General features: G+C 47.1%; 1 protein-coding gene across 8 annotated transcripts in view; it reads left to right on the top strand.

Moving 5' to 3' along the window:
- Positions 1 to 18,725, top strand: part of PIP5K1C (phosphatidylinositol-4-phosphate 5-kinase type 1 gamma) — a 633,992-nt gene that overhangs the window by 84,241 nt on the left and 531,026 nt on the right. For all 8 annotated transcript variants that reach the window (XM_073685093.1, XM_073685062.1, XM_073685071.1 and 5 more), the window contains exon 8: positions 11,903 to 12,108. In XM_073685093.1, coding sequence (XP_073541194.1) covers positions 11,903 to 12,108 — 206 coding nt within the window. The remainder of the gene's footprint in view (positions 1 to 11,902; positions 12,109 to 18,725) is intronic.

The following is an 18,725-nucleotide window of genomic DNA, read 5'->3' as shown; positions in this document are numbered from 1 at the left end:
CTCAGACCCCTTGTGAGACCATATGCTGGTGCGGTTGGCCCTGGGTTCCTCCTAATGCAGGACAATGCCAGACCTCATGTGGCTGGAGTGTGTCAGAAGTTCCTGCAAGATGAGGACATTGAAGCTATGGACTGGCCCGCCCGTTCCCCAGACCTGAATCCGATTGAGCACATCTGGGACATCATGTCTCGCTCCATCCACCAACGTCACGTTGCACCACAGACTGTCCAGGAGTTGGCAGATGCTTTAGTCCAGGTCTGGAAGGAGATCCCACAGGAGACCATCCGCAACCTCATCAGGAGCATGCCTAGGCGTTGTAGGGAGGTCCTATAGGCACGTGGAGGCCACACACAATACTGAGTCTCATTTTGACTTGTTTTAAGGACATTACATCAAAGTTGAATCAGCCTGTAGTATGTTTTTTTTTTCACTTAAATTTTGGGGCTGACTCCAAATCCAGGCCTCCATTGGTAAATAAATTTGATTTCCATTGATGATTTTTGTGTGATTTTGTTGTCAGCACATTCAACTTTGTACAGAACAAAGTATTCAATGAGAATATTTCATTCATTCAGATCTAGGATGTGTTATTTGAGTGTTCCCTTTATTTTTTTGAGCAGTGTGTGTATATGTATGTGTATATACAGTACAGACCAAAAGTTTGGACACACCTCATTTAAAGATTTTTCTCTATTTTCATGACTATGAAAATTGTACATTCACACTGAAGGCATCAAAACTATGAATTAACACATGTGGAATTATATACTTAACAAAAAAGTGTGAAACAACTGAAAATATGTCTTATATTCTAGGTTCTTCAAAGTAGCCACCTTTTCTTTTGATGACTCCTTTGCACACTCTTGGCATTCTCTTGATGAGCTTCAAGAGGTAGTCACCGGAAATGGTCTTCCAACAATTTTGAAGGAGTTCCCAGAGATGCTTAGCACTTGTTGGCCCTTTTGCCTTCACTCTGTGGTCCAGCTCACCCCAAACCATCTCGATTGGGTTCAGGTCTGGTGACTGTGGAGGCCAGGTCATCTGGCGTAGCACCCCATCACTCTCTTTCTTGGTCAAATAGCCCTTACACAGCCTGGAGGTTTGTTTGGGGTCATTGTCCTGTTGAAAAATAAATGATGGTCCAACTAAACGCAAACTAGATGGAATAGCATGCTGCTGCAAGATGCTGAGGTAGCCATGCTGGTTCAGTATGCCTTCAATTTTGAATAAATCCCCAACAGTGTCACCAGCAAAGCCCCCCCACACCATCACACCTCCTCCTCCATGCTTCACGGTGGGAACCAGGCATGTAGAGTCCATCCGTTCACCTTTTCTGCGTCGCACAAAGACACGGTGGTTGGAACCAAAGATCTCAAATTTGGACTCATCAGACCAAAGCACAGATTTCCACTGGTCTAATGTCCATTCCTTGTGTTCTTTAGCCCAAACAAGTCTCTTCTGCTTGTTGCCTGTCCTTAGCAGTGGTTTCCTAGCAGCTATTTTACCATGAAGGCCTGCTGCACAAAGTCTCCTCTTAACAGTTGTTGAAGAGATGTGTCTGCTGCTAGAACTCTGTGTGGCATTGACCTGGTCTCTAATCTGAGCTGCTGTTAACCTGCGATTTCTGAGGCTGGTGACTCGGATAAACTTATCCTCAGAAGCAGAGGTGACTCTTGGTCTTCCTTTCCTGGGGCGGTCCTCATGTGAGCCAGTTTCTTTGTAGCGCTTGATGGTGTTTGCAACTGCACTTGGGGACACTTTCAAAGTTTTCCCAATTTCAGCAGCAGAAGGGAAGGAAGGGAGACACAGATCCATTACTAGTGGGTAGGCGGAGCCCCATAGGATAGTTCACCTCAGATTTAGAAAAAGTGACAACCGGCCCCTCCAGCTTAGGCTCCTCCTACTCCCATGTTCTCCAGTCTAAAATTTGAGGTCGCAGAGGATAGTCGCTGCCTTTGCAGCTCCTCAGAAGAATTTTTTATTTTTACCAAGAGACCTGGACCCCCCGTGGTCTAGAGGTCTCAGGGGGTCTCAGTGCTGCTGGGACCCCTGGCCCTCCCCTGGCGGATCTGCGTACCCCCTACGGAGGTCCCCGCAGAAGCCTGCCGGCCCCGGGGGATACAGGGCGCTCCCTGGCGGAGACGCACACCGCATCTAGGGGTCCCTGCGAGCTTCGCCGTGAGGGGGAGCGAAGGGCCATGGCGCCACACATCCCTGGGGGTCCCTGTGGCGCTCAGCTGGGTAAGTGCCCTGTATGTGTGTGTGATTCAGCGGCTGCTGCGGCAGCCGCTGTTACTGTCTTATGGTGACTGCACCTTTTGTCTTTTCAGGCAGAGGTGTAATACTGGAGAATGCACATCACCGCTGTGATGCTGGGAGCGGGTCAGAGCAGCACGGGCTCCGTTAGTGTAACGGGGGGGCGTGGCTTATGTTCTTGGCTGCCTGCCATCGCCTGTGCAGACAGGAAGTGCCTGGAAAGCGCGCGCTGGGCAGTCCCCGCCCCCCTCCTTCCTTCTCTTCGGCTCTGCAAACGGCCATTGCCTCACGGAGCTCAGCGCTGTCCTCCCCCTCCCTCTTGCTCTCCGCTCTCACACACAGGCTCCAGGAAGCTGGTGAGTCATCTGTTTGTCTCATCTCTACACCACAGAGCGCTGTTGTCTTCTCTGCTGCACGCACACCTTAGTCCTTTTAAGGCAAGGTGCATTGCTTGTTCAGCAGCATTAACCCCTTCTGGCCATCATCAGAAAACCTTTTTTCTGCAGTGCTGGGGTAGCTTCTCTCCCTCTAGGGAGAGGCTTTAACCCTTCAGTGCTTGGTTATTTGTTTTGTGGGAACAGGCTGCGATAGCAGGATCTCACATCCCCGGTTACTGTGCTCTTGTAAGGGGTTATTACTGCTCTTTCCGCGACGCTCACTACTGAGCAGGATCGGTCACGCGTATCTGATACGCCGGGGTCGACGGCGTCAGGTGCGTCTCTGGTCTGGGGCCTCAGTGATTAAGTTAAAGAGCTCACTCGCTCCATTGACAGTCTGTCTGACCTCCTGGGTCACTGGGTATCAGCTAAGTCCCTACCGGCGCGTGGCAAGAAGCGCCACAGGCCTGTGGTGGTGCTGTCTCCTCCGCGCAGCGCATCAGAGGCTTCGGATTCACCGACAAGCTCTGCTGGTGAGATCTCCGATTCTGATGAAGATGATCGGCAGGGTCGCTCGGCTTCGCTTTCAGGCCGCGTGGGTGCTCTTATTGGAGCCATGCGGGAAGTGTTACAGCTGTCTGAAGAGGTGACGAGGCCGGGCAAGTCGGCCCGGCTGTATCAGGAGTCGCGTCGGGCTCATTCGACACTGCCGGCGCACTATGAACTTAACGAGGCGGTGGAGAAAGAACACCTATGTCCGGATAAACGCTTCCAGGGGATGCATTTTTTTTTTGATGTCCTGTATCCCTGCTCCACGGAGACTATCGCTAATTGGGTCCCCTCTCCTGAAGTGGACGTGCCATTGTCTCAGCTGAGCAAATCTTCGTTGCTTCCGGTTAAAAGGAAGGCGAGTCTACAGGATCCGCTGGACAGAGAGTTATCGGCGAAGTCCATCTACGAGGCCGCGGGTCATGGATTCCGAGCGACCTTGGGGGCCATGTGGGGACAGCCTGTACATCTAGTGCACTAGTTAGGCTTTGGGCCAGATGGTGATGCTGAGCAGTGTCTGCCCTGGCTGGACCAGAATGGGAGACCACAGAATCCACAGATGATTCTGACCCAATTTCATGCCCAGCACATGCCTGACACCTAACATTATACTGGTGAGGCTTCCCTGAGATGGTTGGATCAGCTGCGGTCGGCATGGCGAGATGGGACTCCGCTGTCTGACTTGGAAAGGCTCTTCCAGCTGTTGGAAGAGGTGGCCCGATATAGCAGAGACGCAGTGCTGGATACTACTTGGGTTCTGTCCAGGGCTCAAGCCTCGGCCGTCAGTCAGGAGAGCACTGTGGCTCAAACAGTGGACTGGAGACGCAGTATCCAAACAAGGTTTGCTTACTCTGGTGTACAAGGGCGGGCAGCTTTTTGGTTCGGACCTCACGGAGCTGATTGCTAAGGCAAAGGCCAAGGATGTGGCTTTGCCGCAGCGGAAAGCAGCGGCTTCTACGTCTGGCAGGTCAAGTGCCGGTAGTGGTCGTCGGGGGCGTCCCACGTATCGGACGCCTGGGTGACGCGGGTTGTGTCAGCGGGCTATTTCATAGAGTTTCACTCTACCCCCGGACAGGTTTCGTCAGTTTCGCATCCCGTCCGTGCCCAAGCCGGCTGCCGCTCTGCTGCGGGAGGTCGACTCTCTTCTGCAGCAGGGTATAGTGGTTCCTGTTCCGCCAGAGGACCGGGGAAGAGGGTTTTACTCCAACCTTTTTGTGGTCTCCAAAAAAGGAGGACAAGTTTCGTCCCATTCTGGACCTCAAGGATTTGAATCTTCATGTCCGAATCCGGAAATTCCGTATGGAGTCTCCGACGCCTATTTGCATGTCCCTGTCGGCAGGGCTCACCAGCACTTACTGCGTTTCGCCGTAGGGCAGGCCCATTACCAATTTGTGGCCCTACCATTCGGGTTGGTCTCGGCGCCCAAGGTTTTTACAAAGGTTCTGGCGCCGCTCATGGCGCTCCTTCGAAAGCAAGGAGTTACGATTCTCCCCTACCTGGACGACCTGTTAATTGTGGCGCCCACAGCGGAGGAGGCGGTGACGGTTCGCGATCTCTCCCTTCAGCACCTGGAGGTCTTCGGGTGGCTGGTCAATTGGAAGAAGTCGTCATTGGAGCCGTCGCAGTCAATCCTGTTCTTGGGGATGCATTTCGACACCGTACGGGCAGTGGTGTCCCTGCCTCCAGACAAACAAGCGAACCTTCATCACCACGTCCAGGCTATGAGATTGGTGATGTCCCTTCGGAAGTGCATGCGCCTTCTGGGTCTGATGGTGGCGGCAATGGAAGCGGTGCCGTTTGCACAACTTCATTCCCGGGATCTCCAAGATCTTTTTCTGACCCGTTGGGACCGATCGCCGACTTCGCTGGATCGCTGTGTCGTTATCTCCCGCAGGGTGCCAGAGTCTCTTGGATGGTGGTTACGTCTGGAGGCTCTATCCCTGGGGAAATCCTTTCTTTTCCCACGGTGGTCGGTGATTACCACCGATGCCAGTCTGACTGGCTGAGGGGGGGTTTGGAACGACCTCTGGGTTCAGGGGGTCTGGTCGTCAGAGGAGTCGTCTCTGCCAATCAGCATTCTGGAGTTGAGAGCAATATTTCTCTGCCTCCGACATTGGTCGGTCCCTTTGAGCGGTCTGCCGGTCCGGATTCAGACGGACAATGCGACAGCTGTCGCGTATATCAACCATCAGGGCGGGACGAGGAGTTCCAGACTCATGATGAAGGTCTCTCGGATCCTGGTTTGGGCCGAGTCCAGGGTTCCAGTCATCTCCGCGTTTCACATCCCGGGTGTGCTGAATATCTCGGCAGACTTCCTCAGTCGCGAGCAGGTGGATCCCGGAGAATGGAGTCTTCATCCGGAAGTTTTTGCACTGCTGTGCTCCCGTTGGACTCCCCAAGTGGATTTGATGGCATCCAGGCTGAACGCCAGGTTTCCGACGTTCATGTCCAGATACAGGGACCCGGAGGCTGTGGCGGTAGATGCTCTAGTGGCCCCGTGGGACCAGTTCGAGCTGATCCATGTGTTTCCGCCGGTATCCTTACTTCCTCTGGTGATCCGGCGGATCAATCTCGAACGAGTATCGGCGCCGGATTGGCCGCGGAGGGTGTGGTATTCAACGCTGGTGTCTCTTCTGGCGGCGCCTCCGTTTCCACTGCCTCTTCGCCCGGACCTGTTAACCCAGCGTGGCTCTTGAGACCAAGATCTTGACCCGTCGTGGGTTTTCGGCCGAGGTTATTGCCACCTTGCGGGCGGTCAGAGGTCCAGCTACGACTAGGATTTATCACAGAACTTGGGAGACCTTCTATTCATGGTGTTCTGGATCGTCAAGGAACCCGAGGGTTTTTTCTATTCCCAACTTCTTGGCCTTTTTGCAATGTGGTCTGGTCAAGGGTCTAGCAGTTAGTACCTTGCGGGGTTAGGTATCTACACTATTCGTGCTTTTTCGGAAGGCTATTGCCTCGCGCAGGGATGTGCATTCATTTTTTCGCGGGGTTGCACGTCAATTTCCGCCTCGGAGGGCGGTTGTGGCTCCTTGGCGGCTCAATTTAGTTTTGGAGGCTCTTCAGCATGGGCCTTTTGAGCCTATGGATTCAGCTACGCTTTACTTGCTTTCTTGGAAGGTGGCCTTCCTGGTGGTGGTCACCTCTTTAAGAAGGGTTTCGGAGTTGGCGGCACTGTCTTGCTCGCCCCCTTTTCTGGAATTCCACCCGGATCGTGTGGTGCTTCGTACCCGTGGAGATGTTTTACCTAAAGTGGTGTCGCGTTTTCCACTTCAATCAGGACATCGGGTTGCCTTCCCTCTGTCCGAAACCAAAGAGTCCGAAGGAGCGGGCATTGAAGTTCTATCTTTCAATCACGCAAGGGTTTCGAAAATCGGATTCTCTGTTTGTGATTCCTGCTGGTCGTCGCCGTGGTCAGCGGGCTTCCAAGGACACTATAGCTCGGTCGATATGTTCGGCTGTCCTGGAGGCGTACCGGCTCAAGGGCGAGCCTTGTCCGGTTAAGGTTCAAGCTTATTCCACGAGAGCTGTTGGTTCGTCATGGTCTTTTCGTCAGGGGGCTTTGGCAGCGCAGCTCTGCCGGGCGGCTACCTGGCACTCCGTTCACACCTTTACTAAGTTTTATAAAGTGGACGTGAGGGCTTCCGCCGATGCGGCCTTGGGACGCAGGGTCCTGCAGGCGGCGGCGGTTTAGGTTATCTCTTTATCTAGTTTTGGCGCTTGTTGCGCGCTTGCCTAAGTTGTTGGGGTGTTGGCGATTCTGCCACGGTTTCCCACCCTTGAGTTTTGGACTGCTTTGGGACGTCCCACTAGTAATGGATCTGTGTCTCCCTTCCTTCCCTTCTGCTGCTGAAAGACGGATTTTGGTAAGACCTTACCTGTAAAATCCTTTTCAGTGAAGGAAGGAAGGGAGACACAGCACCCTCCCTTGGCAGAAGTGTATTATTGTTTTCCAGATGCGGCACGACTCCTCTCTGATGGCGGTCATCTGGTCTGGGGTTGGCGCACTAGGGCTCTGTTCCAGCATTGCCAGCTCATCGCAGTTGTCAGGTCCAGTAAGTTGTGCCTGGGACTGTGTGTTTTTTCTGTTATATGCATAACCTGTACTCTCGCAGTTCTGAAGGGGTTGTGTTGTTCCGCTGGTGTTGTCTGCTCTTCCTTAGCTTGTGTACGGACTGGAGAACATGGGAGTAGGAGGAGCCTTTATACTGGAGGGGCCGGTCGTCACTTTTTCTAATCTGAGGTGAACTATCCTGTGGGGCTCCGCCTACCCACTAGTAATGGATCTGTGTCTCCCTTCCTTCCTTCGCTGAAAAGGATTTTACAGGTAAGGTCTTACCAAAATCCGTCTTTTTCGCACTGACTGACCTTCATTTCTTAAAGTAATGATGGCCACTCGTTTTTCTTTACTTAGCTGCTTTTTTCTTGCCATAATACAAATTCTAACAGTCTATTCAGTAGGACTATCAGCTGTGTATCCACCTGACTTCTGCACAACACAACTGATGGTCCCAACCCCATTTATAAGGCAAGAAATCCCACTTATTAAACCTGACAGGGCACACCTGTGAAGTGAAAACCATTTCCGGTGACTACCTCTTGAAGCTCATCAAGAGAATGCCAAGAGTGTGCAAAGCAGTCATCAAAGCAAAATGTGGCTAATTTGAAGAACCTAGAATATAAGACATATTTTCAGTTGTTTCACACTTTTTTGTTAAGTATATAATTCCACATGTGTTAATTCATAGTTTTGATGCCTTCAGTGTGAATGTACAATTTTCATGGTCATGAAAATACAGAAAAATCTTTAAATGGGAAGGTGTGTCCAAACCTTTGGTCTGTACTGTATATATATAAATATTTTTTATTCTTTTGTAATGTTTTTGGCACAAACAAATGGTAAGGGCATTTATTTAGGCCACTTTCATTAATTTCAGTGCCCGATTCCCTGTGTTGTTAACATCGACACCACAGGGGGGGGTGATCTACCCTTTCCTATCAGGGGTTCTGATGAGGAGCCCAGCGTTGTTAATGGCAGGGGATGTTACCTGCCAGCCTGCATGTTCATTCGTTTCAATAATATCCAGCCCCTTACTTGAGGCCTAGAGATCTAGAGAGTCAGAATAGACGTCTGTGGGCTCCGGGATGAGTAATGTATAGGCATACCAATGCTCTGCCCATTTATCCATATACTAACTGTTATTGGTTTGATCTTCCAGCAATCCAGGGCCTCGGTCCTGCAGGACTCATCGTACTATGGTAAGCTGCTCTGTAACCGGCGTTTAGTCAGAGCCCAGGAGTACTGGTGAAGGAACAGCCCTGTGTTATTAAGCATATGCAAGTTTATTGTTGGTCTACAACAGTCCTCGTTGGGTTTGTGGCAGAGGTTATCACCATACCTTTGCGGGGCTATTAGAGATGTTTAAGGTCTATTATATGGCTGCGGTGTTATAAGTGTAATCTTTCTAACAATCACAGCGGTTTATTATTGGTGTTGGGGTACAACATGGGAGTCTCTCTCTCCCTCTGTTTCTGCTGCATAATTCATCACACTTATACTGAATGTTTGCTTTAGGCTGCGTGCCCACTATGCGTTTTTCAAGCGTTTTTGCCGCGGAATTTCCGTAGCGAAAACACTTAAAAAACACTTGGTAATATGTGCCCCATGGTCCCCAATGATAATCGGCATGTGCTGTGCACATGGTGCAGAGATTTCCGCTGCGGATTATCACTGCGGAAAAATACGCAGCATGTCTTAATTTTGCGGACACGCAGCTTAATTGCCGCCATTGACTTGCATTGAAACGCTTAATATCCGTGTCAGCACATTTGCACACATGGATATTAAGCGATTCTATGTGCGGATTGTACCTGGGTCTGGAGAAGAGGAGACTCTCCTCCAGACCCGGGTACCATAGAACCTGTGAAAAAAAATTTTTAAATTAAAAATAAAGATTATACTTACCTTCCGATGTCCCCCGACCTCCTCAGCGATGCATCCGGTCTTTTGTATGGCTTGCGGTGGTGTGAGGACCTGTCATGACGTCATTTAGTCATGTGACAGGTCACTCGACCGCTGACGGCGGTCGTGTGACCTGTCACATGACTTATTGACGTCATCGCATGTCCTTCACACCACTGCGACTGATACAAAAGACCAGACTGAGAGGAGAAAACACCGGGGGCCATCGGAAGGTAAGTATAATCTTTATTTTTTACCATTCTTATTCTTTTTTTTTTTTTTACTAACTTGGTCACACTACTATAAATCCACGCCGGTTGCATGGATTTATATAGTGTGAACAAGTTGTCAAGCACTTTTCCAAGAGATGATAAAATCGCCTGGAAAGTGCTTGATAACCCGCATGCAGAAATGCATGCAAAAACGCTTGACAAACGCTTCTACCTGGCAGGAAAAACACATGTAAAATCCGCATGCGTTTTTCCTGCCAGGAAGAAGCAGAAAAAATATGCAGCATTTCTGCATCGTGGGCACATAGCCTTATACATATATATCAGACACTCGTTATGGTGATTTATCTTTGTAGGTCTCTTTACTTGTCTATATTTCTTCTGATCGTACAGATGTTTTCTATACCTGGCCTGGTTCCTGCGTAGGATTTTAGTTCCTGGAGGCTTCTGTACCCACCCTGGTGCTATTAATTTGGTATTTCTCCATGTGTGCTATCCTGAGGGATGTACTGGAAAAAGGGAATTAGACCTACCAGTAATTCTGTTTCCAGATAGTCCCTCATGACAGCAGCCTTATTTCCCTCCCTTATTTTTATCTTTAGGCTGGCGTGGGATTGGTCTTCCCACGGGTCATTTGTTCGTTTGGTTGCCACAGCTCTGGGTTGAGCTGGAACTGTTAAAGTGGTTCTTATATATGAGTTTCTAGTGGCTTGTATAGACCATTTGCATCCATCCTTCGGTGGTAATTGGTAAAAACACTGGAGGGTGGAGGTGGGGGGGGGGGGCCTTTTAACCTCTTTGTGATCCTGTACCCCCCATAGGTCAAGGAAGCTTCCTCCTTTCCTATTATGCTGTCCTGAGTGACTTCTGAAAACAGAAACGGTAAGAATAATTCCTTTTTTCACGATACCAATATCAAACAATAAGAATACCCCACAATAACAATATTCCTACTTACATTTTAGGGGACAGTTGCCAAAGAAAGCCCACCAACAAGTGTATAGAAAAGTAATTATAGTTTACCCAAAATAAAATGAACAGTATAAAATTGATAAAACAAATAACACAATTATTACAACAAACACAATTTTTAAACAGGTTATCTGGAACTATTTTTTATTACTATGAGCCTAATCACCAACAGACAGTTACTAACCACCTGCCTGTTCTACTTGGCGCTGGCTTATAGCGTTCACGGATAGTTTTTTCTTGTGATTCTGATGCTTCATGTCAACAGAGCCGCTCTTCCTCTTCTGCTCTTCTCTGTTGACATGCCATGACTGCCAACGTCATGCTCATTGACAGCCAGCTCCCTACAGTTATGCAGCGGGGAGGCGGCGGTCAATCAGATTGACATCAGCTGTCAGGCTCCGTCAACAGAGCAGAGCGGAAGAGAAGCGGCTGCTCTGTTGACGCGCTGTCAGCTGAAGTCATAGAATCGCTGGAAGGAGTGGTCTATGACCACTCTGAGCTGGCAGAGATCAGCAGTGTGCAGAACGGACAGCTAGCTAGTTAGCAACTACATGCCTCTTAGTTCTTGGGTCATTAGTTAAAAAAAGAAAAAGTCCTAGTTAACACCTTGAAGCTTTCAGTCATTTGCATAGTGTTATAGATGCCAGAAAGGAACCCCTCGCACACTCGGGTCTTTATCTGCAGTCATTATCTCTTTGACTGCCAACTTTGTCTGGCCTCTTACTTGATAGGACCCTCTTCAGTGCCCCATGGACTTTCCCCAGGGTGTCTTCCTTCAGCTATGACTTCCTGAATGCTCTGATCTTATCCACGAACCCCTCCATGAATGCCTTTCATCTTCCTTTGTTTGTGCCATGCTCTTGGCCTTTTACTCTCTTTCTGGGACCCTAGCGTTGCACTCCCTGCCAACCTCCCCTTGACACATTCTGTCTTACCCTATGATCAAAGAACTGTTTTGATCCCTCTAATATGCATGTAAATTATTATAATGTCATATCTTAATTTTATATAACATCCTGATTATTCTTTGTTAGCACACAGAATGTACCCCAGCTGGCCATGTGATAGCATTACTAATATTTGGACTACAAAAGAAAAAAATGTGCTTTCCCTTAGCACTATAAATGCAAAGTATATGAAATATTTGTAGGTATCATTTTGTATCTGTATATCTTCCTGTCAGTGTCTACAGCAGATTGCTCAATGTCATGGAAGTATTGCAGGACATTTGGGGGAGTCTGTGGAGACCCTCACTTGAATGACGTGGCCATGTTACTCAATAGAGTGCTGAATTAGCATTAGTGTTTGGAGTTTTCAGCCTCTCTTTTTATAAGTGACATTCATTCCAGTGTGCCCACACAAGTAAAGAAACCGGAGTCCCTTATCATATTTGTGCCAATCAGAATCCTTGTGATACTGTATATGGAATATTGTTATTGTTTCTGAATGGTACAGTGTGTATGTGCATATGAATCTTGTACTGCACTGATAATGTTGTCTACCGTCAGATGTCACAACATAAGCTGTATCCTATTACCTTTATCCTTTCCCAGGTTTTAGAAAGCTTCAAGATTATGGATTACAGCCTTCTTTTAGGAGTGCACAACATAGAGCAAAAGGAAAGAGAGAAGCAGACAGATGGGGCTCAGAGTCAAGCTGATGAGAAGCGGCCGGTACCACAAAAGGCACTGTACTCCACAGCAATGGAATCCATTCAGGGAGGAGCTGCCCACGGGGAGTCTATAGATACTGATGACACGTGAGGGACTCTTCTAGATTTTTTTTTTTTTATTACTGTACTTTTCAAACATACAGGTGCATCTCACTAAATTAGAATATCATCAAAAAGTTCATTTATTTCAGTTCTTCAATACAAAAAGTGAAACTCATAATATAGTCATTACAAACAGTGATCTATTTCAAGTGTTTATTTCTGTTAATGTTGATGATTATGGCTTACAGCCAATGAAAACACAAAAGTCATTAACTCAGTAAATTGGAATAATTAACAAAAAACACTTGCAAAGGCTACCTAAGCATTTAAAAAGGTCCCTTAGTCTGTTTCAGTAGGCTTCACAATCATGGGGAAGACAGCTGATTTGACTGATGTCCAGAAAGCACTGCTAGACCTAATATTAACCAACAGGCCAGACTGAATATCAAATATACGAGTTGGGGGTCACTTGGGTAATCGTGATCACAAAATAATAAGCTTTCATGTATCCTTAAAAAAAATGTGTAGTAGAGGGGTTACAAGGACACTAAACTTCAGGAAGGCAAATTTCCAACGGTTGAGGGATGATCTTGGTGCAATAAACTGGGACGATATCCTGAGACCTAAAACTACACAAAGCAAATGGGAGACGTTTATTAGCGTCCTTAATAGGACCTGTGCACAATATATACCCTATGGGAATAAACATGCTAGAAATAGGAGGAAACCATTATGGCTAAATAGAGCTGTAAGGGGCGCAATAAGTGACAAAAAGAAAGCATTTAGAGAACTAAAGCAAGTAGGTAGTGATGAGGCATTAAATAAATACAGAATATTAAATAAATTCTGTAAAAGCCAAATCAAGGCAGCAAAAATTGAGACAGAGATACTCATTGCCAGAGAAAGTAAAAATAATTCCAAAATATTCTTTAACTACATAAATAGTAAGAAACTAAAAAATGATAGTGTTGGCCCCCTTAAAAATAGTCTGGGTGAAATGGTGGATGAGGATGAGGAAAAAGCCAATATGCTAAATGATTTTTTTTCAACAGTATTTATACAAGAAAATCACATGACAGAAAACAAGATCAGTGATAACAAAAATTCTCCATTAAATGTCACTTGCTTAACCCAGCAGGAAGTACGGCGGCGTCTAAAAACCACTAAAGTTGACAAATCCCCGGGCTCGGATGGGATACACCCGCGAGTACTGCAGGAATTAAGTAACGTCATAGATAGACCATTATTTTTAATCTTTAAAGATTCCATAATAACTGGGTCTGTACCACAGGACTGGCGTATAGCAAATGTGGTGCCAATATTCAAAAAGGGGACAAAAACCGAACTTGGAAATTATAGGCCAGTAAGCTTAACCTCTACTGTGGGTAAAATCCTGGAGGGTTTCCTAAGAGATGCTATACTAGAGTATCTGAAGAAGAATAACCTCATGACCCAATATCAACATGGGTTTACGAGGGACCGTTCCTGTCAGACTAATCTGATCAGTTTTTATGAGGAGGTAAGTTCCGGACTGGACCAAGGAAATGCAGTGGATGTTGTGTATATGGACTTTTCAAAAGCTTTTGATACGGTTCCACACAAAAGGTTGATACATAAAAAGAGAACAATGGGGATAGGCGAAAATATATGTAAGTGGGTTAAGAACTGGCTCAGTGATAGGAAACAAAGGGTGGTTATTAATGGAATGCACTCAGCCGGGGTCACAGTTAACCGGGGGGTACCACAGGGGTCAGTATTGGGTCCACTTCTTTTTAATGTATTTATTAATGACCTTGTAGGGGGCATACAGAGTAATATTTCAATATTTGTCGATTACACTAAACTCTGCAGGGTAATCAATACAGAGGAGGACAATTTTATATTACTGGAGGATCTATGTAAACTAGAAGCTTGGGCTGATAAATGGCAAATGAGCTTTAATGGGGATAAATGTAAGGTAATGCACTTGGGTAGAGGAAATAAAATGTATAATTATATGCTTAAGGCTGTGTGCCCACGATGCGTTTTTCAAGCGTTTCCGCAGGGGCAAAAACGCTGCAGAAACGCTTAAAAAACGCATGGTAGAAGGCCTGCCATGTTCTCCAATGATAATCCGCATGTGCTGTGCACATGCTGTCGAAATTTCCGCTGCGGATTATCATTGCGGAAAAAAACGCAGCACTACCAATTATTTTGCGGAAGTGCTGCGTTTTCGCCGCCATTGACAAGAACGCTTCATTTCTGCATGTCCCTGGCAGGAAAACGCTTATACCGTCCGCCTGCGTTTTTTTCTGCCAGGGAGATGCAGAAACGCTCAGGAAAAAATCCTGAGCATTTCTGCATCGTGGGCACTTAGCCTAATTGTAAAACACTGGGCAAAACTGTCACTGAAAAAGACCTGGGTGTATTGGTGGACGACAAGCTCAAGTTTAGTGGCCAGTGTCAGGCAGCTGCTGCAAAGGCAAATAAAATAATGGGATGCATTAAAAGAGGCATAGATGCTCACGAGGAGAACATCATTTTACCTCTATTCAAGTCACTAGTGCGACCACACTTAGAATACTGTGTATAGTTCTGGTCTCCGGTGTATAAGAAAGACATAGCTGAACTAGAGAGGGTGCAGAGAACAGCGACCAAGGTTATTAGAGGACTAGGGGGTCTGCAATACCAAGACAGGTTATTACACTTGGGGTTATTTACTGTGGAAAAAAGAAGGCTTAGGGGTGATCTTATTACTATGTACAAGTATATGAGGGTACAGTACAAAGACCTTTCTACTGATCTTTTTACTCTGAGGCCTGAGACGGGGACAAGGGGGCATCTTCTACGTCTGGAGGAAAGCAGGTTTAATCATAATCACAGACGGGGATTCTTTACTGTAAGAGCAGTGAGACTATGGAACTCTCTGCCGCATTATGTTGTAATGAGTGATTCACTACTACAATTTAAGAAGGGCCTGGATGCCTTTCTTGAAAAGTATAATATTACAGGTTATATATACTAGATTACTTGATAGGGCGTTGATCCAGGGAACTAGTCTGATTGTCGTATGGAGTCAGGAAGGAATTTTTTTCCCCAATGTGGAGCTTAGTGTTTGCCACATGGTTTTTTTTGCCTTCCTCTGCATCAACATGGTAGGCTATGGGTTGAACTAGATGGACTTAGTTTTTAAAGTTGAAGGAAGACTATGTATTTACACTAAGTAAATGCAAAGTAAATTTTGCATTTCATTTGGAAATCAAGATCCCAGAGTCTGGAGGAAGAGTGGGGAGGCCACAATCCAAGCTGCTTGAGGTCTAGTGTGAAGTTTACACAATCAGTGATGGTTTGGGGAGCCATGTCATCTGCTGGTGTAGGTCCACTGTGTTTTATCAAGACCAAAGTCAGCGCAGCCGTCTGCCAGGAAGTTTTATTGCACGTCATACTTCTCTCTGCCGACAAGCTTTTTGGAGATGGAAATTTCATTCTCCAGCAGGACTTGGCACCTGTCCACACTGCCCAAAGTACCAATACCTGGTTTAAAAACAACAGCATCAATGTGCTTGATTGGCCAGCAAACTCGCCTGACCTTAGCCCGAAAGAGAATCTATGGGGTATTGTCAAGAGGAAGATGGGACTCCAGACCCAACAATGCAGATGAGCTGAAGGCTGCTATCAGAGCAACCTGGGCTTCCATAACACCTCAGCAGTGCCACAGGCTGATCGCCTCCATGCCACGCCGCATTGATGCAGTAATTGATGCAAAAGGAGCCCCGACCAAGTATTGAGTGCATTTACTGAACATACATTTCAGTAGCCCATAAACTTCCAATATAGATAAATACTAAAGTGTACAGTGTTAATAGCAATTCATTATATATAATCATCCAAAACTACACTCAAGCAAGATAAATACGCCCTGAGTACTCGCATGTGTAATGTCCGTCTGTGGTGCCACTGCCCCTATGCACTTTTCGGCGACGTGCCTTCTTCTGGGGGTGTGACATATATATGATTATATATAATGAATTGTTATTAGCACTGTGCACTTTAGTATTTATCTATATTGGAAGTTTATGGGCTCTTAGCAGCTCTTATGAGTGATTGTAGCTTTCACTCTGTTCAATTGTCCAAACTTTTATATACATGCCCTGTTTGATTAAGTGGATGTCTTTCTATGGTGTAATATGGCCTTACCACTGATTTGTTTGTTGCCGTTTGAGACTTTGTGTGTTCTGGTATTATATTTATTAACATCAATAAAGTTTATATATGTTTTATCTATGGTTCTATATATGTCGTTTTTCCAATTCTGATTTATCTTTTGTTTGACGTTGAACAGTTTACATGGTCCTGATCCAAAGACAATTAAATGGTTATGATCTTGCGTGATACATTTCAGTAGGCCAACATTTTGGATTTTAAAAACACTTTTCAAGCTGTTGTTATAAAGTATTCTAATTTACTGAGATAATGACTTTTGTGTTTTCTTTGGCTGTAAGCCATAATCACCAACATTAACAGAAATAAACACTTGAAATAGATCACTCTGTTTGTAATGACTCTATATAATATATGAGATTCACTTCTTGTATTGAAGAACTGATATATATTAACTTTTTGATGATATTCTAGTTTAGTGAGATGCACCTGTATGTAGAGTACCCCCATTTTTCTACACATTTATGGAAAAGGTGGTCAGTTAGACTTAATGGGGCAGTCCTATTTTGTTCATTCATATCATAGCCACCGATTTATGCACCAAATGTATCTTATATGCTGATCCCACCAATGGAACCTGAATCAACCTAGACAACTGGATGCAATTGCTGGCTGCAGTCGCTGGAGAGGGAATGACCCCTTTAAGCAAAACCAGAAAATGATGTCTCTGGAGTGGAGTAGATTGACAGCAGAGCTGTCGATGTGGCATAAGCGCTGCTACCAGTAACCATACATGCGCTCACTGATAAGTTACATATGACATCAGAGCTGCAGACATTGGAAGCTGTGGCAGGGGATCTGTACTCGATCCTGGTGAGCAAAGAACAGTTTGTTTTTAAAAATTAAAAAGTAAAAAAAAAATTGCCTCAAGAAAGGGGTTTTCTGAAACACTGATAACTCCTTTTCATTTTTTAACCCATCAGAATGTGAGCAGCCATTTAACCCCTTTACAGCCCGACAATTTTCAGTTTCAGCAGCAGAATGGAAGGAAGGGAGACACAGACATTACTAGTGGGTAGGCGGAGCCCACACAGGATAGAACACCTCAGATTACAAAAAAGTGTTGACCGGCCCCTCCAGCTTGGGCTCCTCCTACTCCAGCTCTCCAGTCTAAAATTTGAGGTCTCGGAGGATAGTCGCTGCTGGAGCAGCTCCTCAGAAATTTTTTTTATTTTTATCGTACGGAGGCTTGGACCCCCCCGTGGTCTAGAGGTCTCAGGGGTCTCAGCGCTGCTGGATCCCCACCCCTCCCCTGGCGGATCTGCATACCCTTTATGGTGGTCCCTGCAGAACCCTGCCGGCCCCGGGGGATGAGGGACGCTTCCCGGTGGAGACGCAAACCGCGCCATTGGGGTCCCTGCGCGCTCCGCCCTGGGGGGAAGCTAAGGGCCACAGCGCCACAAATCCCTGGGGGTCCCTGTGGCGCTCAGCTGGGTGATTACTCAGCATTGGTAAATGTGTTTGAGTGCTTCAGCAGCTGCTGCGGCGGCCGCTGTTAAATGTGTACTGTTGGTGACTGTGTGTTTTTTGTCCGCAGGTGGATCCCTGCAGGACATGTGAAGCGGGGCAGGAGCGGAGAGCGGAGGAGTCGCGTGCTTTTTTGAATGCCGGCGGGGGCGTGGCTTCGCGCCTTCCCAGTTTTTTCGCGGGCAGGTAGCGCTCTGAGCGCGCGCTTTCTCCTGTCCCTCCCCTTCCGGCTTCTCTCTTCACTGCGCGGCGGCCATTGCTGACGGCCTCCTCCGGCTCTTCACTCTCCTCTCCTCCCGTCAGAACCGAAGGAACACTGCACCGCGGCCAGCTGGGTGAGTCGCTTCTGCCTGTCAGGGCAGAAGCTTAACCTCCTCACCCCCACAGCACAGGGCACCTTTCTGTGGCACAATTAGGTGGCAGACTGCGCTGCCCTGCAGCTGCTACCTCATATAGAGGTTTTTTTTTTGTCTGGGACTCGCACACCTCTTTCATTTAGCAGAGGTTGTGGGGAGTCTGCTGCATTAACCCCCTGGTAGGCGGTTAACCCTTAATTAGGGGACAGCTGGGGTAGCTCTCCCTGTAAGAGCCTTAACCCTTCAGCGTTCGTTTCTTTCCTTTTAGAAGCCACACTGTCCTAGTTACTGACAGGTTTAAGCCTGGTATATACTGTGTGAGGACATGTCAGATCAGGGTCCAGGAGGCGCGGTCCGTCTCCCAGGTCTGCTACAGGATCAGTCTCGCGTATCTGATTCGCAGGAGTCCTCGACTGTGTCAAGTGCAGTGCAGGTCGGGGGGCTCAGTGATGTTAAAATGGAGGCTCTTACTCGTTCTATCGATAGCCTGTCTGACCTTCTAGGTCATTGGGTGTCAGCTAGATCCCAACTGTCTTCTCATGGCAGGAAGCGCCACAGGCCGGTACTGTCCTCCCCACGCAGCGACTCGTAGATCTCTGATATGGAGGGTTCCCCTTCAAGCTCTGCTGGGGAGATGTC

Source organism: Phyllobates terribilis, unplaced genomic scaffold (assembly GCF_046119375.1).
Source record: "Phyllobates terribilis strain yellow unplaced genomic scaffold, ASM4611937v1 Scaffold_1__5_contigs__length_1240528914, whole genome shotgun sequence".
Classification (NCBI taxonomy): Eukaryota; Metazoa; Chordata; class Amphibia; order Anura; family Dendrobatidae; genus Phyllobates; species Phyllobates terribilis.
The sequence above is the reverse complement of the archived record's forward strand: the minus strand, read 5'-3'. Positions and strand labels throughout refer to the sequence as shown.